Raw genomic sequence first — 21,127 nt, 5'->3', positions numbered from 1 at the left:
TCAGTGTCACGTGAGTCTCTGTAAACTTTTAATTTTCTCATTTTAGAGATGCTTTTTTTCCGTCAGATGCGCATCATGATGGTTGTTTTTGACATGTGTTTTGTGATACCAGCGTTGTCATGAGCGAGCTTTTATATTATTGTATTGTGAGTTATTGTCCTTTATTTTATCTCTTTATTCTTCTCTCCGTATTCACTGCCTCTCATCTCTGCCTCTCCGTCTCTCAGCGCCGAGCTAAGAGTATCATTAGACAGTAACCACTGTATTTGCTGACAGGGTGTGGCAGCGTTGTGGGCACTGTGTGTGTGTGTGTGTGTGTGTGTGTGTGTGACCGTTCCTTTTTTTAGTTCAGAGAGGAAACTCGGCCAACATCATAGGAATATCATACGCTTCTGTGGGTGTGTTTATTAAATGTTCTTCCAAGTAATTCTTGGAGTTTAATAACAAAATGTGAGTGTGTGTCATCGTCTGTCTGTGTGCGTGTGTGTGTGTGTGTGTGTGTGTGTGTGCGCGCGCGTGTGTTGCTCTGACTTGCATAACAAGTGCTTGATGATGGCAACATTTGAGACACTGAAACTCTCAGCAGTTCCCACTGGCAGTGAGCTGCTCTGCTGCAGATACAAACTTAAACAGTTAACAGTGACTGTGTGTGTGTTCTTAAAGACGTCTGAACATTCGGGGAGAATTCGGTGCAGTTTCTCTGACCAGTATTGTCGTCTAAATTGTTGTTGTTTTCTATGGCTTCTCTTGGTGGTATTAAAGCTGGGGTCAGTAGAAATCTGGAAAAGGCTTAAAACAAAACTGGCAGACTTTGTAAATACACCGTCCTCCTGCAGCAGGATTTATACTTGTGCGTCAGCTCTACACAGGTGCCCTACACTGTTGTGAGCATTTATACTTGTGCGGTGGTGTGTCTGTGTCACTCTGCAGTTACACCTCCAAAACACTAGTTGGCGGCAGAGGTTTCTGTGAAGTGCTGCAAAGTTTAGTTGATTCAAAACACACATTAAACACACATTAAACACTCATTAAACACACATTAAACATGGCTTAATAGAGACAATTTCAAACACAAGTACACAAATCATCTTCACTATAACTTGCAGCATTCACAGACAAACACTTGTCTTTATCTGGACACATCTTCCCCACAAATACAACATGCTAACGTTATTAGCACAAGCCTATGGCATTTTACATTGTATAAATTATCCTAGCAGCTAGCATAGAGGGATAACAGCAACATTTAACAAAGGTAATGTTACAAAATTTGGCTCCATTACAGCTCACAAGGTTCACTGACAAAACAACTGTCTTATACTAAACACATTTTCCAAACAAATACAACATGCTAACGTTATTAGCACAAGCCTATGACATTTTACATTGTATAAATTAGCCTGGCAGCTAGCATAGAGGGACAACAGCAACATTTAACAAAGGTAACGTTACAAAATTTGGCTCCATTACAACTCATAAAGTTCACCGACAAAACAGTCGTCACACTAAACACGTTTTCCAAACAAATACAACATGCTAACGTTATTAGCACAAGCCTATGGCATTTTTCATTGTATAAATTAGCCTAGCAACTAGCAGAGATTTCCTCTCCTCATATAAAGCCGACACAGAAATGTAAATCCCGCTTAATCCCCTCCTACCAGATGACCACAGGTGTACGTGCATGCCTCATACAGTAACCGAGTGTTTCCTGTACATTGATATATTTAACTGTAGAGCTCTCTTTAGCTAGCTAGTCACCCCGCTGTCTCTCCGCCTCGCTCCTCGCCGCTGTGAACTGCTTCCCCAGGTGGAGAGCAGGCAGACTTTTGGTTAGTGGCTTAAGTGGCTTGAGTTTGACCAGCGGGCTGGCGACTAGCAATGGCACTGGGTCTAACCTGTGTAACAGTAACCTTAAACATCTGCAGCAGGAATATGAGTTCAGAACTTTTATAGTTACTGAGCACGTTCAGAGGAAGGGCCATTTTGGTTTTAATGAGCGTGATGCCACCTCCAGACCACGGCAATACCAGAAAATATCACATGTAACCCCCTCCTGTAGTTTCTTTTAGGATCTCACTGTGATGCTTTTTTTCGCTGAAAGCCGGAAGCGGTAAAATCTACAGTGAAATTCACCTTTTAGAAGTGATGGCCGTGACGTTCATTCCTGTAAACCGGCTGCGTGTCACAGCCACGGCGGTAACACAGAGTGCAGGGTTTAGGAAACAAGTGTAAGTCAGTGGAAAGGCGTCAGAGATAAGTGTGGTGTGTTTGTGTGGTCAGACAGCTGTGTGTGTTCAGTTCCTGTTATCTTTAACTGTCATGCTGGCTTCCTTCTGCGTTTTTATGGGTTTTTTGTGTGTGTGTGTGTCTGTGTGTGTGTGTGTGTGTGTGTGTGTCGCCCTGTGGTGACAACATGGCTGTTGTGTTGCACAGCCTGGTGTGTGTGAGAGGAAATAAGAGTCAGAGTTGCTGGGAAAGTGATGGAAACAACTTCACGTGTGAAACACTTCAGATTTTTTATTTACTCCCGTTTCTGTTGTTAAATTTAATTTCTATGAAGTGAATTAATTAGTTAATGTTTCTCTCACCACAGACTGATGTTTGATCCAGTTTAATGTCAGTCACCTAAAATGTGACATCACTTCAAATGACATGAGTAGTTTGTAAATAAACTGCTGTTAATCAGTTCTCCTTGTCTCCTTGTTTCCTTTCTCCTCTTCTTTCCTTGTCTCCTCCTCTCTTCTTCTATCTTTGTCTCTTTTCCCCTTTTTCCTCCCCCTCTGTCCTTTCTTCACTTCTTTCCTTGTCTCCTTGCCTCTTCTTCTTTCCTCGTCTTCTTTGTTCTTTTTCTGTCCTCGTCTCCTGCCTTCTTCTCCTCTTCTGGTCTCCTCCTCTTTGTCTCTCCTTGCCTTTTCTGCTTGTTTCTTCTCTTCTTTTCTCCCCTTGTCTCCTTTCTTTTATTTTCTCCTTGTTTCCTCTCTGTTCTTCTTCTCTCCTTGTCTCTTCTTCTGTTTCTCTCCTTGTCTCCTCCCCTCTTGTCTCCTCTCCTTTTCCCTCCCCTTGTCACCTGTCTTCATCTTCGTTTCTTGTCCCTTCTCCTCTTGTCTTTTCTCCTTGCCCCCTCTCTCCTTGTCCCCTCTCCTCTTCCTCTTCACAGAGTACTCAGATCGATCCGGAGGAGCTGTTCACCAAATTGGATCGCATTGGAAAAGGATCTTTTGGAGAGGTGTGTGTGTGTGTGTGTATGTGTGTGTGTGTGTGTGTGTGTGTGTGTTGCCTGGTCGATTGTTGGTGTTATTACTGTATTGAATGAACAGTTTCTCTTTTTATTTCCTTCTTCTGCCTTTTTCATCGTCTTTGACCGTCTTTCATTTAATGTTTGACACTTTTCCCATCTCCTCCTCCTCCTCCTCCTCTTCCTCCTCCTCATCCTGCAGGTGTTCAAAGGCATTGATAATCGCACTCAGAGCGTTGTTGCCATAAAGACGATTGATCTGGAGGAGGCTGAGGATGAGATCGAGGACATCCAGCAGGAGATCACAGTTCTCAGTCAGTGCGACAGTCCGTACATCACAAAGTACTACGGCTCCTATCTGAAGGTGAGACGTCATTTTCCTCCGCTACAAACAAACTCAGGTGACGGAGTAACGTCTGAAAGGCTGACTGAAACATCACTGATTCTGTCTGGCGTCTGCAGCATCGTCTCGCTTGTTCAGTCATTAAATCAAAGTTAATAACACGTAATCTGAAGGATACATATTCAGGTTTTCACAGACAATCTGATGAACTCATTATTTACATGCTGTTTCTCTCAGGGCAGTAAACTGTGGATCATCATGGAGTATCTGGGTGGAGGTTCGGCGCTCGACTTGGTGAGTAATATCTATTTATTTATGTTTTTCAGTTCAATAAAAAACAACTCGCGAAGTGGAAAAGTGAACTGAACTGAATTAAATGTAAAAAGTGGTTTAGATATACAGTGTCCTTGGTTGCCAAATGTTCTGTGTGGAGTCTGGTCTTGAATGAAACTCACAGGGTGTGTTTGAGTTCCTACAAACAGCCTTGGGCATGTCAAGTGAGTGTTTTATATCTGTGTCATCACATGTGTGTGTGTATGTGTGGGGGTGTGTGTGTGTGTGTAGCTCCGGGCGGGTCCGTTTGACGAGTCTCAGATAGCTACCATGCTGAAGGAGATCCTGAAGGGGCTCGACTACCTGCACTCTGAGAAGAAGATTCACAGAGACATCAAAGGTACAGACGGGACTGATCTGGAGCTTCTGCCTTGTTTTGAAATGTTCGTCGAGTGTTTTAGTGTCGCAATGAAATTCGTGGACTTGTGAAAGGCGTATTTCAAAAAACAAAAATCAAAGACAAATCATCGAGGCAGAATAAGATGGGCTGCCCGCGGCTAAGAGTTTTCCTAGATACTTCCATGTTTCAGATGATACGTCATGTTCGTAGTCGACCAGTGAATCATTGTGCTACATTACACGTACAAGCTACGTGTCTTTGCAAAACTGTGCAAAGACACGTAGCTGCACCAGAGGAATGAATGACGAATCAAACGCAACACCTTTACACCTTGCTCATAAAAATGAGCATATCTCAAAAACTAAATAATGTACATAGTTCAAATAACTTACGTAGTGTTAAGAAATGTTTTATGTTACTATATTTAGAAATCTTTTGGGTAAGTATGTTTTGTTTTTATTTTGTAAAATATAATTAAAAAACATCCAATTTTTTTGTATTTTTTCTTTTTTAATGACACAATTTCAATACTTTAATCAGTTATTATGGTTTATTGACTTGCATAATCTTTTAGCTTAGGTTGTACAGATTTTAGGGATATGAAATGACGTCACAATAAGAAAAAATACTGATGTAGGCACTGTCGAACCATTTCTATTAGAGTTCAAAGGGTGAAGATAGTATAGCAACATGAAATAGAATATCAAATATAATGCGGTATAGTATGGGTATAATAGCAAAAGGGTAGTATAATATATAATAGATCATAGGTAAAGTATAATATATAACAAAATAAATCAACGCATAGTGAGAAAAATAATGAATAATGGTCCGAGTGGTGTTGTAGCACGTGATTTTCCCTGCTGCTGCACAACAGAAGACGAGATAACCTGTCTTTTATTATCTAGTACATGTCAAGCTCCATAAGCACTACATTTCCCATAATGCAACTCAGAAGCATTTGTCATTAGACCCTCCCTGACATTAAAATACAGTTAAAAAAATGATGGTCTCCAAGCTGAGGTACACAGTGTTTTCACTTTAAGGTGTTTCCTCAGACTTGACACACTGTGCAGTTCTTCCTGTGACCCTTTAAGAGCGAACGGACGGCACTGGTTCACCCTCTGTGCCCAGTTTTACTCCAGAGAGCAGATCCAGACTGCTGAAACTGACACATTTAAAGCCAGTGTGCGGAATTCCTGACTTTGGCGCCACCTGGTGGTCGGATAAAAATGGCTCCTCTGGATACAGATTGTAAATGATGCGTGTGTGTTTTCAGCTTTACTCAAATTTATAAACATTAATTTAGTAGTAGCTGTTATTTAAAAGGAAGTGTATGAAACTACATGAAGTATTAACAACATGCCAAAGAGACCTGCACATGAAACAAACCTTGATTTAACCAGAACTCATAATAATAATAATAATAATATATTAATTCTGTGCAGCTGCCAATGTCCTGCTGTCGGAGCACGGTCAGGTGAAGCTGGCGGACTTCGGGGTGGCCGGTCAGCTGACGGACACGCAGATCAAGAGGGAAACCTTCGTGGGAACGCCGTTCTGGATGGCTCCTGAGGTCATCCAGCAGTCTGCGTACGACTCAAAGGTAACACATCTCTTATCTCTGCGGTTTGGTGCCATTCACATTTGAACAGGTATCGTTTCCAGTACCTGTAATTTAATACCTGTAACCAGTGACAGCCTTCTTTGGCACTTTTTTTGCTTTTTTTTTTTAATCACACACGCTGATCTTCTGTCTCTGTTTGTTGTCTGCGTGTGTGTGTGTGTGTGTGTGTGTGTGTGTGTGTGTGTGTGTGTGTGTCTGCTTGTCTAGCAGTGATGCTAGGTTCTTCAGTCCCTCTATGATTTCTCGGCTGTATTGTTGCGGCTTGAAATATCTGATTTCACAGCAGCTTTTCTAAAATGCAGCGAAGCTTGTTGAGATGTTGTTGTTTTTTTATTTTTTATTTTTTTTGGAATAAAATACCGGGGGCAAGTGAAAATCACAATCAGCTGTTAGTGATGTTAGCCGCAGCACTGATGAACTGTCCCAGTGAGCCGCTCTCCTGCTCTCTCTGCACAGTTAGCACGAGCTAACACAGCACAGCGTGATCTCACCCCTGCTCGTCATATTTTGCTGCCTCGCAGCAGCTGTTAACATCCGACACAGAGCTGTTAATCTCACACTGACAGCAAAAAAGCTCGACCCTGATGTTAGTTTAGTTTAGTTTAGTTTAGTTTAGCTTAGCTTAGCTTAGCTAAGTTTAGTTCAGCTTAGCTTAGTTGAGTTGAGTTTAGTTTAGTTTAGTCACACTAAGTAGTTTGTTAAGCTTAGTTTATCTAAACTTAAATCTTAGTTTAGATTAGTTTAGTTTAGATAAACTTAATTTAGCTTGTCTTAGTTTATCTTAGCTAAATTCAGTTTAGCTTAGTTTAGCTTAGCTAAGTTAAGTATAGCTTAGTTTAGCTTAGGTAAGTTTAGCTTAGTTTAGTTCAGCTTAGCTCAGTTGAGTTGAGTTTAGTCACGTTAAGCTTAGCCTAGCTCAGTTGAGTTTAGTTTAGCTTAGTTTAGTCCATGTAGATTTAGTTTATCTTATTTTAGCTTTTTTTTAAGCTCAGCTTAGCCTAGTTAAGTTTATTTTAGTTGAGCTTATCTTAGTTTAGCTTAATAAGTTTGGTTTAGCTTAGCTAAGCTGAGCTGAGGTTAGTTAAGTGCAGCTTACCCTAGTTTAGTTGAGATTCGTAAGGTTTAGCTTAGCTTGGCTTAGTTTAATTGAGTTCAGTTTAGCTTAGTTTGGCTTAGGTTAGCTTACTTACTGTAGTTTGATAAAGTTCAGCTTAGTTTAGTGTAGCTTTGTTGAGGCAAAGCTTAGCTAAGTTTAGTTTGATTAATTTAAGCTTAGCTAAATGACAGTTTAGTAAGTTTAGCTTAGCTTAGCTTAGCTTAGTTTAATTTGGTCATTTCCCAATTTATAAAATGGGTAGACTGACAATAAATAACTATAAGTTAATGATTTGTAGCATCAATAACAATAGATAAACAAAAGAAATTTAAAAAAAAAAACAAAAAAAAGGACTGAAAAGGCGTCGGCTGAAGTCTTAGCATACGTGTAGGTGGGTAGGTTCAATAAGCTAACAGTTAGCCCTGTGAATCAATACGCTGCACGCAGCTCTGCGATGACATGAGATTTTATCTCATTTAAACAGTCGAATTTGGGGTGAAGTTGCAGTTCAACAGGATTGCTACGCGATAGCGCCAGTGTGATTCATCAAGTTCATTACCCAACCCCAGTTACTACACCTTCTCCATCTACTTCAAGGTGCCTTAATTGAATCTGAAACTTAACAGATTTTAACTGTGTTGGCTGTCTTGTAAATTATTGTTTACTATCAGCCCCGCCCCCAAACACCACTCATAACTTAGCAGCTGTAACTAGACACTAAACGCCTGGTGGGCTCAGCATTTCTCCACACTTGGCATCTGAAGAGATTTTACTGTTTCGTCTTTAATTTGCAAGAATCACAAGCAGAAGCGTGATGAATGGATTACACAACGTGTTGTGTTCAGCACACTGCTGCTGTCACATGTGAGCTCGCCCTCGGGTTAAATAAAGTTTCCTTCAAACACACACAGACAGGAAACTCAGGCCTCATATCTCAGATGTTGGAACGCTCGTCAGCACAAACAAACTTTCCGTTTGTTGTTACAGAGCTCATCTGGCCTGAGTGTGCACTTTATGGCTGTGGGATTCCTCTGTTGCCTTCTCTCTGAGCGCCATGTTTTTGTGTGTCGCCGTGGCAACCTCGGCCACGTGCCCTGTTGCTGTCTGGTTCTTGAGGTCGTTTGCATTTTTTCCACAGTGTTTTATTTGCATCTGATGGAAACACCCACAGTGTCCTGATGTCTGGATTTTTAATTGTTATTTACGTCACATTTATGTTTTTAATCAGGAAAAATAATGTAGTCTAGTTTTCCTGATTAAAATCTGAACCCTTGACTCCTCGTCATGTTTTCATTTCGGAGGGGATTCCCTCGTCTTTGACATCAAAGCTTAAAATACACAGACGAACCCGCCTGCATTCATCGCTGCACCTGCTGCAGTCAAAACACACACACACACACACACACACACACACACACACACACACACACACACACACACACACAGTGAAAAGGCTGGTTCAATGGTTGGTAAACAAACATCTTTTTATAAAAATGGCATAACGAGCTGATGTCTCCAGACCTGCTGTCTGTCTCTGTTTGTGTCGGTACATGTCTGACAAAGGTGTGTGTGGTTTGGTGTATTTTGGAAACGAGGCAGATCCATTAGGGTGTGTGTGTGTGTGTGTGTGTGTGTGTGTGTGTGTGTGTGTTGATGTGGTTGTGTGTGTGTGGATGTTATTAATTGTTGTGATTTCTGGCAGATGCTCGCATACAAAGTAACTTTTATTTTATTGTTTTATATTATGCACTCTTTATTTACCTTCTTTCTGGCTTTGTCCTGTAACCATGGGCATAATATGAGACACCGGGCCCCGGGGCACAGACATGCAAAAGGCCCCACCACCTGGTCTACACAGGACCAGGACACACAGACTCTGTGGTGGTTTTGCCTCTGTTGTTGTTGTTGTTGTTGTTTTGTGTTTGTAGCCGGTATGCATCTTTTAGCTTAGCTTATTTTATCTTATTTTAGCATACCCAGATAGCACACATACATCTGGCCGACGTCGGCCCGATGTATCAAGTTTAGATCGTTAAGACGTAGCAGGGAGAGCGTTTGCTCATTGCCAAGACGTCGCTGAGACATTGCCCTTTAATCGAAAATGACCACCACGCGACATTCAGACGATCAATAAAATAAGCTGCGCTCAGTAGGCGTTCCTTCATTAATATTCATACGCTTCGTTAACTACGACCTTTATTCATTTAGGTCGGACCTTTCAAACTACAAATATTTCACCACCCAATGTGAGAAATCAGTGCTAACATTCAAAAATAGCTGACTGTTACCATATTTTGTGTGTAAGTGTGCACAATGAAGAGACAAAAGTCAATTTGACAAACTTTATTTTCAAATTTCCACAAACAATATCTGACGGCCAGTCCGCTTCTCCTGGCAGCCTGCAAGACACAGAAAAGACGATGAGCACATAACTTCAAGAAACAAATCCAAACTTCACCACTGTATTTTTTTTTAGCATTTCAGCTGTCTTTTAGCCAGATTGAAGGCTTTGGGTCCGTCACTCTGCTTCATTTAGTGTTGAAACGGTTAAATAACGGGATCCGTTAACTCCGTTAACTGTTAACAGCAGCTCAACAATCAGTCCTTCATCTCGGAAAAACTGTGGTTTCAAAAATGCTCTATTACCTGTAGCCACCGGGTCAGTTTGCTTTGCAGAGGAGGAGACCTCGACTGATAAATGCCCATAAAATCACATTAACAACATACTGAAGGCATCCTTAAACTTCACTATTTCACCTCTGCGCTCCTCTCTGCTGGTCTCACCGACACTTCAGCACCCGTTCTGGGATACACAGTGTCGGCCCGCCCCGCCTGACCTCCGTGCTCCTCTCCGCTCCTCTCCCAGACACTTGAGCACACGTCCAGGGCCCCGGAGGTCAGGCCGGGGGGCCGCGGGACCACGGGTGGCAGCTCCGGGCACTTCCACTTTAACCCAGAACGAGTGCTCACGATAACCAGATGAGCAGATAACGTCAACTAGGGAAAATAAAATGAAAACACCACAGTTGTAGCCTGTTAGCATAACATGAGCTAAACCGTTAAACTAGCTAACAGCTAACGAAAGATAACGTTAGTTGGTGGGGACAAGCTATATACACCCAGTCGTGCCTCGCCACTCACCAGGAACCTCTTTTAACGGTCACAGAAGAAACAACAAAGCTATTTTCTGCCAGTTTATTCCAGTTAGCTTACCTGAAACCAACTGCGATGAGATGCAGTGTGCTGCGAGCTCAGTTCCAAACAAACATCGCGGAGATGAAATCCCGCCTCTGCGGCGACTTCCGTATGTGGGCAGACATTCTACGACACTGGGCCGACCCAAAGCCGATGTAACAGAGACGTTTGATGAGCTGGGACAAAAGAGTATTAAATTTAAAGATATCCGCCCATGCGGCCGACGCTTGTCAGACGTTATAAATTCAGGGCCGATGTGTCGTCCTCAGTTTAGCTTAATCTTGCTTAGCTTAGCTTAGCATAGTTGAATTTAGCTTAGCATAGTTAGATTTAGCTTATCTGAGTTTAGCTTAGCTTAGCATAGTTTAGTTTAGTGTAATTTAGTTTAGCTTAGCTTAGTTTATCTCAGTTTGACTCAGCTTATCTTAGTTAAGTTCAGTTTAGTTTAGCTTACCTTAGTTTAGATTAGTCTAATTTTGTGTCTGTTTTGATTGTTATGAGGTGAGTTTGTGTCCTTTGGGGACATTTCATGTTTTGTTTTGTTTTGTTTTTTCTATAATTTTGTGTTGTTTTGTTGTTATTTTGCCTCTTTCTGAAGATATTTCAGTCTCTTTTTAGATCATTGCATCTCTTTACGGTCTTTTTGTATCTCTGTAGCTACTACTACTACTACTATTCCACAACTATTCCCCTCTGGATAGATAAAGTTGCTCACTTGTTGGTAAACATTCATGAAATGTCAAACATGGAAACAAATGAAAAATAGAAAACGTTACCAGATGTGAAATTGATGTATCAGTGTGATAATCAGCCAGAAATCATCTAACTCATGATGGTACTTCATAACGCCTTCTTTTATTCTGCAGTATTAAACAATAAAGGCAGCATGTTGTAGGGAGGTGAGTTGTCTTACTTTAATCTGTAGAGGATGATTATCAGTCTTGTCTAAAGGGAAGGAAGACAAAGTGTGACTTGTTGAAATACCACAGACAGTTTGCAGACACTGCTGACGGTTACGTAAACAACACACGTAACCTGACCAGGCAGAACAGGATCACAAACACTAAAAGGAAATTGTGTCCTAAGCAGACATCAGACTTGTAGCTTAGTCACTGAGACTGCAGGAGAATTAGAATTAGATTAGAGTTGCCAAACTATCTACACGTGGCGCTGTGGTAACAATGAGGGCGTCAGGAACTGCGTAGCTACGCTGGCGTGGTGGCTTTCCACTGTAAACAAACAAACGCACTGTCAAGTCACTACGTCCAGTTGCATTTTTGTTTTTCAGCATCGTAGATAAGCAAATGTGCACGGTCAGTTTTCATTATCACGGTATATCTTGAAACCGACACATCACCGCAACTAGTAACCGTGACCTAAACATACGTGACCGAAACTTTAACCAAAATGACCCAAAATAAAGCTAGCTTTCGTTACTGTCAACAAATACAATGGAAAAAACGTGTTGGTCCAACTCTTAAAAAAGTTGAAAAATTTTCTCAGTCTATTCTCAAAATTTTGACTTTTTCTGAAAATATTATTGTTTCTTGTAAAGCATTTTTGACTTAGCCTTCATGTTACGTATTACCACTTTATCGTCAAAATATTCCGACTTTTTTCTCCACGTGTCCTTCTCAAAATACAAATTAATTCTCATAGAATTACATTTTTAGCTCATGAAGAATACAATGTTTTTTTACCAGCCTTCCCTTAAACAGCTGCTCACTGTAGCTTTTGTGAAATAAAAACAAGTAAATAGTGCATTTGTTGGGGACTATTTTCAGCGGCGGAGTAATCACAATGTGGTGCTCCAATAAGAACTAATGTCAGCAGGACAGCGTGTGTGGGATTCATTCAGATGTGTGTGTGTGTGTGGTCTCCTGCTACAGTCTGCCATATGTTCAGTGTGTAACAGTAATGGAGCCGACAGTTAACAGTCAAACAGTCACCGAGCATCCTGTTGTAATGTGACCCTGAGCAGCTCCGCTACGACTGTATACTGTGTGTGTGTGTGTGTGCGCGCGCGCGCGTGTGTTATAATGTCTGCTCCTCACCTGCCACATGGTCACCGGAGCAAGTTGAAGCGATGTGACATTCAACCTGTTTGCAACTTCTGTGTGTGTGTGTGTGTGTGTGTGTGTGTGTGTGTGTGTTGACATATGCTCAGTGGGCGTCACAGCCGTAAACTCAGCCTCAAACTTTCATCCACAAACCACCTGACTGTGTGTTTGTCTGCTCGTGTCATCAGCAGTGTAAACTCTGCTGTGTCCACCCTCCGTGGACACAGTAATACACATCCACCCATCTATACACACACGTAAACATGCTCACATACATACATATCACATATATGCATATATGGGTGTGCATACACATATTTATCCATGAATCCACAAAGAATTAAACCTAAAAAAAATAAAATGAATTGAAATAAAATTGAGTAAAAAAAAAAAATAATAATAATTTTAAAAAGTTTCCAAACCAAGGTTTTTGTTCTCGCTTAAGTGATGAGCTGTTTGGCCTTTAAATTTTTTACAAAATATTGATGAATAACTACGTTTACATGAACAAAATATTCAGGATTTTGCCCCTGTTCTGAAAAAGACAATATTCCCACGAAGCTATTTACAGATACAGAAATTATAGAAGTTTTAAGTTAGTTTTTTTCCCTTTTTGTTTTGTATTTACATATGTGAATAAAATAAAAAATAAATGAATAAATAAGAATTATTTCCGTTTATATGAAGCCATGGACACTAACGTTATTATCGTGCGTTTAAGTGTCAATTATCACGTCAAAATATGGAAAAGTGGAGCCACTTGTCATTTTGCGTCCAAATTAAATTTTTTACGATTTTTCTTTCCAGTGGCGGACTCGCACGGCGGTGCGAACACAGCCTCCCTTTTTTTAATTCCTTACCACCTCCTTGATAGTTGCACATACATTTATTTGAATATGTAGAACTTGGTTTGTCAATGAGTAAATTGTTGTACTTGATCCCATTGAAGAGTCAACTATAGACCGGTGTATATACCCCACGTCCTAATCCGAAATGTCCACTGGTTGTGTGTCCGCCATTCAGAATCATACAGGACACTTTACACTAAAGGAAACTCGTCTTCTCAGTGAACAGTACTCATTAGTAAACTCTCTACACAAGCTCTGACACCCTTTGTCTGTGTGTCTCTCCAGGCTGATATCTGGTCGCTGGGCATCACCGCCATCGAGCTCGCCAAAGGCGAACCTCCAAACTCGGACATGCATCCGATGCGAGTGCTGTTCCACATCCCCAAGTCTCCTCCTCCGACGCTGACCGGAGACTTCTCCAAGAGCTTCAAAGAATTCACCGAGGCCTGCCTCAACAAGGACCCTACTTTCGTAAGACACACACACACACACACACACACACACACACACACACACACACAGAAAAGACTGACACACATGTATCTAGATTCACTCTAAGGAGCCGTTGTTTTCATGTTTTTATACTCTGATATTTCTCACAGCATAAAGGATATCTTTTATGGTGTTTCATAAATCGTTTTCTTTCCGCCAAGCAAAAATGAAGCTCATGTGTTTTATACAGTTTTATGAATTTAAACAACTGTACTTACGCTTCAGTGTCATTTAAAGGTACTTCTTTGTTCTTCTACTTCTACGTTTTTGATTTCTGGCCCAGCAATCCTCATTTCCACCAAGCAGTCCGGTTCAGTTCAGTTTGGGACGTATTAAATCGGTTATTTATGCATTTCCATTAGGGTAGTCGCAGAAAGAAAAACTAAAAACAAACATGAAACTCTATTAGGAGCTGCACCTTGTCAAAATAAATCCAAACCCTATATGACTGGACCATGTGTGACTTTAATTTGAAAGGACAGACACAGGAAGTGTCCACGCTCAGCAGTCAGACAGGAGTCAGGTTAATTTCCAGGGCTGGTACCTGCGGTTATTCCACAGGCTAGTTAACAACATGTCGGGCAGGAAATCCAAAGTGTGGGATCATTTTGAGAAGGTGAAGGACGAACCCAAGGTGATATGTAAACTCATCTTCATTGGTCGACTACAAACATGACGTATCATCTGAAACATGGAAGTAGCTACATGCCCATTAGCCACTTAGCACAATGGCCTTTCGCAAAAAGGTTTGTTCAGAAATCACTTTTTTAACTGATCCATTAATGCAGTCCCCAAAATGTTTCTGCAGTTGACCGATAGGAAGCGACCGTGTTTCTACAGAAGAGCGTGGCCCGGTAGAGATGTGACCTGAACCCTGGAATTGCCGCTTGCTGCTATATTTTTACATTTGAACTTGTGCAACTCTCTTTTACTTCTCAGTCAGGCAACAACATAACGATTTGTTAAAAATAAAGGGTCTTGTCAGGTGTTAAAGTTTTTATGAGTCTTATTGAGATGACAAACTGTTGTCGTACAGAAAGTATAAGGAGTGAGTTCTTGATGCATAAACACAAGAAAATACTGATTTCGTACACAATTATCTTATTTTGACTTAATTTCCTCTGGTGTGAGTCATCATGTGAGGAACTTTGTTAACACATTTCTTATGTAGTTTGCAAGATTTGAGTCAAATCAATGTTTGTTCATGTCATGTAGTTTAACCCAGGTTTCCTTCACTGTGTGACTATAGCTGCAGTTTGCTGCCCTCTGGTGGACAAACAGCTCCTCTTTGGTCTCCCTCTCATCTTTTTTTGAGTGCTGAATGGTTAAAGACAACCTACTGTCATCTGGAATAGAATGGTCAAAATGAACTTCACAGAAAAGTCTATGGTTGTTGGGGAAACTCATAAGAACCTGTCATATGTGAAGTCTGATTTCATCCTGAGTCCTGCAGTCAAACAGTGGCAGACTTTTTATTTCTTCATCTTTCTCTTATTAAAAGTGACGACAGTCGATAAAAAGACAGTAAACTCTCTCTCTTCGCGCAGCGTCCGACAGCCAAAGAGCTCCTCAAACACAAGTTCATTGTCAAACACTGTAAGAAGACGTCCTACCTCAGCGAGCTGATCGACAGGTACAGGAGGTGGAAGGAGGAGGGGCACAGTGACAGCAGCTCCGACGACTCAGACGGGTAATCTGATTACTTTTGTCGTGGCAAAAATAAAACCTTGGTATTAGTAATTGTTTCAGTTCAGTTCAATTCAGTAGAACTTAATTTATCCCGAAGGAAATTCTTGTGCCAGAGAGTGCTTCAAATTACAGTAACACTAAGTAAAGTAACCACACTTTAACTTTCACAACCAGTTGGTTCCCCGGGTCAGGGGACTGCTTAGTGAGTAACAAGAGTGTGTTTTTCTGTGTGTGTACAGTGAGTCCAGTAATAAGGAGAACAGCGAGTCTCCTCAGTGGACCTTCACCACCGTGCGCAAGAAGAAGACGGAGGGCAGGAAGGTCCTCAATGGAACGGTCAGTACCAGTCATACAGTGTGTACGTCAGCCCATGTATTTAAGAAACAAATGGGGATTTATGCTTGTGTGTCAGCTCTATGCAGAGTCTACACCGTGGTGAGCATTTATACTTGTGTGGTGGTGTGTCTGTGTCACCTCCAGAGCACTAGTCAGGGGGATGGGGATTCTGTGAAGTTTAGTTGATTCAAAACACCCATTAAACACACATTAAACACACATTAAACATGACTTAATAGAGACCATTTCAAACACAAGTACACAAATCTGCTTCACTATAACTCGCAGCATTCACAGACAAACATTTGTCTTTATCCCCACAAATACAACATGCTAACGTTATTAGCACAAGTCTATGGCATTTTACATTGTATAAATTAGCCTAGTGGCTAGCGGACTTTTCCTCTACTCATATGAAGCCAGGGACAACAGCAACATTTAACAAAGGTAACGTTACAAAATTCAGCTCCATTACAACTCACAAGGTTCACTGACAAAACAACTGTCTGATAGCTACTAAACACGTTTTCCAAACAAATACAACATGCTAACATTATTAGCACAAGTCTATGGCATTTTACATTGTATAAATTATCCTAGCGACTAGCAGAGATTTCTTCTGCTCATATGAAGCCAGGATAAATCACACACAAGACTTAAAATGCTATTTTTGTGGAGGCTTTATTCACAATTTATTGTTTCATATCTGTGAAATTAAAGTAAATAAAAGCTTTGTGTCCACTGAGAGAAATGGTTTCAGCTTACAGAAATAGACAGGAGGTCTGCGTCACTGTGACGTATGGTTACATTTCTGGGGAGGTGCTACGGCGTAGGCTCGATTTGACGCAGAAGTATAAATCCTGCTCAAGAAACAGCTTTTAGTAAGTGGAAAAATTCTTCTAACACTCTCAAAATGCTCAAATCTCATCTGCTGATTGAACAAAAGTGGAACAGAAAAAGTAATGAAACAGCATCAACATCTTGTCTGCGTGAAGAGTTTATGGTTTTGTTTTCAATAAAATAGATAGATGTAAAGATTTTCAAAGCAGCTTCTCCTTTTGTGAACTTAGGAAAAAGTTTTATTGCTTTTTACACGACACTACACACAAGTAAATTTAGTATGACTTTAAAACAAGAAGTTTTCAGGGATGAAGTCGTAAAATAAAATCCAGACTCTGGCTTAAGATTTTTATTCCAAAATCTTGAACAATTAAATTTAAGCAAAACTTTCGTCAGTATTGGAAGATTAAGACTTTTTTTGGGGGGTCAAACATGTCAGTTTCAAAATGGTCAGTGCTTGCTTTGTTTTTCTTTTTTCCAACCTCACCCTCCATCTCTTCCTCTTCCTCCTCTTCATCTTCTTCTGTGCAGGGTCAGGATCAGCTGAGTAAATCTGCCAGTCTGACCACAGTCATCTCTCCTGTATTCACTGAGGTTAGTACATACACATGAAAATATACAACCATCCTATTTGGTGTCATTTTCTGAGGCGTTCGCAGCACAGTTTACGTCTTTAAATGAGGCTTTAAAAGCTAACGATGTGTTCATTCCTGAAAACAACACTGAGGACCTGACATTAGTTTGAGTTGTACAGAGAAAAGGGTGCAGCTGGTGGGGTTGGGCCAGTGTAAACATTTTCAAACTGGTTTGATATTAAGCCAAACACCAAACTGGACTGGTGTACCAAATTTTACTACTAGGTGTCACACTTACTTTAGTCTCACCACAAATGAACCGCACCAGAGTTCGTTTGTAACCGGACCGAGACCTTCTTGAAGAGGTGGTCTCGGTCCGGTTGTTTTGGTGCGCACCTGAGTGTGATTGCTGTGTTCACACCTGCCCAAACAAACCGCACTGAGGGGGCAAAGGAACTTGAGTTTGATTGAACCGAACCAAACAGGGCAGGTGTGAAAGCACCCAAAGACGTGAGCATAGTTTGTTTACAGCCTAATGCTAGCTTTTTACTTGTGGCAATTGAATTTAAGCTTCGATAATCCGTAAAAGTGGTGTCATCTTGCCAAACATAACGTGTCATTATTTATCATGCATGTTTGTTTGCCACGGAGCTTATTTACTTCATTAGTCCAAAATCCAATAGAAAAATCTCATCGGCTTTTTGACGAGGGAATCAGGACGATGCTAACTTTCGCATCGGCCTACAAAAAAAACGTTATCCCTTTAGCACTCTATCCATCCATCCATTTTCATCCACTTATCCGGGGTAGGGTCGTGGGGGCAGCAGGCTGAGCAAAGCACCCCAGACGTCCCTCTCCCCAGCAACACTTTCCAGCTCCTCCTGGGGGACCCCAAATCAAATCATATTGCTTATAACTTATGCAGTACAGGTTGGATTTAGCGCCGTGATGCTGTCGGCACAGGTCGCTGATGAAACCAAACTGGTATAAACTCGTACACCGGATCAGACCGGCAAAATAAGACGTCGACCCTACTCTAGCAGATGGCCGAAATTTATTTCCCATCTTCTTCCTGTAGTTGAAGCAGCAGCACAAGGAACACTCTGAGCAGCGACTGGCCATTGAGGAGCTGGAACGCAACATCCGACTGGCTGAAGAAGTCTGTCCAGGCATCACGGACAGGATGGTCACGCACATTATTGCCAGGTACCAGAAGTACGTCTTACTTTTCTGTTTCTTTGTTTCTTTGTGTGCTTTTTTTGCCTGCTCCTTTTGTTACTAATTTCCTTGTAATTCTGGTGTTTTTCTTCCTTTTTATTGTCAAACTTATTCTCGTCACTTTACGATTGATTGGCATTCACGAACATAAACGTGTGCCTACCATCAAATCCGAGTTTTCTGCAGTGTTCATGAATCCAGAGCAGGTTTTGAGTACTGCGTTTTTTTATTTCATGAATGAGACCCAGTGTGTTTAAATGTCTTAAGATTCTTTTTGTGTGTCCATCGGATCATTTGTTTACCAAATGTTTTGCTGTCTCTTTCTCCTTCTCGATCTCGGTCCCCCTCCCTTTAGATTCACGACCAACTGAAGGGCTCGAAAATGGATTGGAAAAGGAAGTACGTTATGGGGGGAGAGACTGTGTCTCCATACGGTGACGCTGCTGGACGATTTGGAAACAGAGGAGATTTGCTGTGCGATGTCTTCTCACTGTACACACACACACATCTCACACACATACACATGCGCACACACACAAACACATACACACACACACTACTAATGTAATATATACACTATATATTATAAATATATATTCACTGCTGTTGGTTGAAGACCTTTTTTCTCCCAAAGTTGGATTTGAAAGACAGCTGCATTTTTTTAAGTCAACTTGTGTGAAGTTTTGAAAAACAAACTAAGATGTCAGTTGGATTTGTGGTTTTCGTTTCCCCTTTTTTAGGGTCTTGAACTTCTCTTTTTGCTCAAACTTAAGTCTTCTTAAGTTATGTTTGAACCTTCTAAATTACCATAATGTGCCTTAATTATTTATGCACTCATTTTCTAAAAGTAGACGTCACTTTTTTAGTGGAGATGTTTTTGTTGAAACTGCACACAGAAAAAAATACATATAGAAGAGGGTTCTTGTCCATCAGCAGTGGTATGTTCTGTGTCATGATAAGTCTTGATTTTGTAGATGTCAATATGTTTGTTCAGTAGCACTTGAGACAGATTATATGCCAATATTACATATTTTTGTTGTCCTCAGAAATGCTTTGAATTACAGTTCCCTGATCCCGGAAATCAGTCAATGTCAGATCTACCCTGTAAAGTCTAACACGTGAAATTTTCAGTTTTCATAGTTTAATGTGGTCGTTGTAGTTCTTAAAGACATGGGAATTATAAATGTTATTAATAATGTTATCCACTACTAGAACAGTTTTAGTTTTGCTGACAGATTCATATGAGAATTATTTTCAACATTGAAGGTGACCGTAGTATTAAACACACTTGAGATTTTTTTTTCCCCAAGTTTCCCCAGTAAAAAAAAAAAAACCCACAACTGTCAAAAACAAACAACAAAAATAATAGGAATCTAGACCATTTGGGGAGCTACCAGACTATCACTCAGCTAGTGGCTTCCCAACAATTAAGCTAGCTAACTAACTGCTGTTGTAACTGTTTCCACAAGAACTAGCTAAATTTAACTATTAAATATGTCTAAAATACTGAAGTGTATTCAACAGTAAAAACAACAATGTTAAGAATCTAGACCCATTTTTTATTTCACTTGTGGGAGACACCAGACTCTAGTCCGGCTATGGAACTAGTTTTCTAACGATTAAGCTAGCTAGCTAGCTAACTGCTGTTGTAACTGTTTTCAAAATAACCAGCTAAATTTAACTATTTAATATGTCTTCAATCTTCCAAGTTTATTAAGCTGTTAAAACAACAAAATTAAGAATTAAGACCCATTTTTATTTCACTTTTGGGAGCTAAGACACTTTAGTCCAGCTTGTTGCTTGTTAACAAGTAAGCTAGCTAGCTAACTGCTGTTGTAACTGTTTTCAAAATATTGTCTAAAATCTGCACGTTTATTCAGCTGTTAAAACATCAAAATTAAGATTTGAGCTCATTTTTTATTTCACTTTTGGGAGCTAAGACACTCTAGTCCAGCTAGTTGCTTGCTAACAAGTAAGCTAGCTAGCTAACTGCTGTTGGAACTGTTTTCAAAATATTGTCTAAAAAAGTTTATTCAGCTATTAAAAAAAATGAAATTAAGAATTGAGACCCATTTTTCCTTCACTTTTGGGAGCTACAAGACCTTAGTCTGGCTAGGCAACTAGTTTTCTAACTGTAGAAGCTGTTTCCGAAGTAACTAGTAAAATTTAACCCTAAAATACATCTAAAAACTTCAAAGTTATGAAAGTCATTTCTACTTAAGGTGAAGTTACAACTTCAATGTTAAAAATGGTTGCCATTAAAATAAAATCAGTGTCGTTTTGTGTTTGGTGGCACAACCAGTAGCATTACCCAGTCATTAGCTTAATTAAAAATGAGAGGTCTAAATGAATATTTGTGTTGGTCTGGATGAAACTTTACAGTTGGTTTAGATTTCCTTCTGGGATTCATGTTTTGGGATGTGTGTAGTTCGAAGTGTCTGATTGAAATAAGATTTCAGTGGAAATAATAAAAAAGGAACATATTCTAGGAACTGCAATCAAGACACAACCACACAAAGGTCCTCCACCCGCTCATGAAAAGACTGTCCTTTTTCACTATGCAGTTTGGGAAAATGTTGAGAACTCAGATCTGATTCTTAACATAATGCTTGATGTTTAAGGACATTGTTTTTAACACCTATCATTGGAAAGGTCCTTTTCAAGAGCATGAAGGGAGCTGTAATCAAAGATATTACTGATAGTTTGTACCAAAGACACTATAAAACTTGGTCATTGTATATTTTTATCTTTTATATATCATAAGGGATACGACAATGCTTGTTGAGGGGGGAAATGTAAAATGAAAGATGTAAGATTTTACATAAGTGTACTCTTTTTTTGTAGCGGGACTTAGAGTTTTATGAATAAATATTTAAGTTTGATTGAGAAACGTGTTG

The 21,127-nt window shown here is 40.3% G+C and overlaps 1 protein-coding gene and 1 long non-coding RNA gene across 3 annotated transcripts in view; one reads left to right on the top strand and one right to left on the bottom strand.

Annotated features, from left to right (window-relative positions):
* LOC117245897 (serine/threonine-protein kinase 26) overlaps window positions 1-21,120 on the top strand; it is a 43,646-nt gene extending 22,526 nt beyond the window's left edge. Inside the window, exons 2-12 of one of the 2 annotated variants that reach the window (XM_033609502.2) lie at window positions 3,161-3,229; window positions 3,441-3,602; window positions 3,819-3,875; window positions 4,146-4,254; window positions 5,703-5,860; window positions 13,366-13,551; window positions 15,120-15,262; window positions 15,501-15,597; window positions 16,969-17,031; window positions 18,091-18,218; window positions 18,586-21,120. In XM_033609502.2, the coding sequence (XP_033465393.1) occupies window positions 3,161-3,229; window positions 3,441-3,602; window positions 3,819-3,875; window positions 4,146-4,254; window positions 5,703-5,860; window positions 13,366-13,551; window positions 15,120-15,262; window positions 15,501-15,597; window positions 16,969-17,031; window positions 18,091-18,218; window positions 18,586-18,601 (1,188 nt within the window). In that variant the 3' untranslated portion in view covers window positions 18,602-21,120. Of the gene's footprint in view, window positions 1-3,160; window positions 3,230-3,440; window positions 3,603-3,818; window positions 3,876-4,145; window positions 4,255-5,702; window positions 5,861-13,365; window positions 13,552-15,119; window positions 15,263-15,500; window positions 15,598-16,968; window positions 17,032-18,090; window positions 18,228-18,585 lie in introns of both variants that reach the window. The other variant, XM_033609501.2, reaches the window with a different exon arrangement.
* Window positions 9,306-12,266, bottom strand: LOC144459846 (uncharacterized). The gene is made up of 4 exons (XR_013488641.1): window positions 12,227-12,266; window positions 11,086-11,117; window positions 10,191-10,348; window positions 9,306-9,376 (listed from the first exon to the last, which is right to left on the bottom strand). It is a non-coding gene; the product is annotated as an uncharacterized LOC144459846 (long non-coding RNA).
* Window positions 21,121-21,127: the final 7 nt, after the last annotated feature.

The sequence above is a fragment of the Epinephelus lanceolatus genome, chromosome 22 (assembly GCF_041903045.1).
Source record: "Epinephelus lanceolatus isolate andai-2023 chromosome 22, ASM4190304v1, whole genome shotgun sequence".
Lineage (NCBI taxonomy): Eukaryota > Metazoa > Chordata > Actinopteri > Perciformes > Serranidae > Epinephelus > Epinephelus lanceolatus.
The sequence above is the reverse complement of the archived record's forward strand: the minus strand, read 5'-3'. Positions and strand labels throughout refer to the sequence as shown.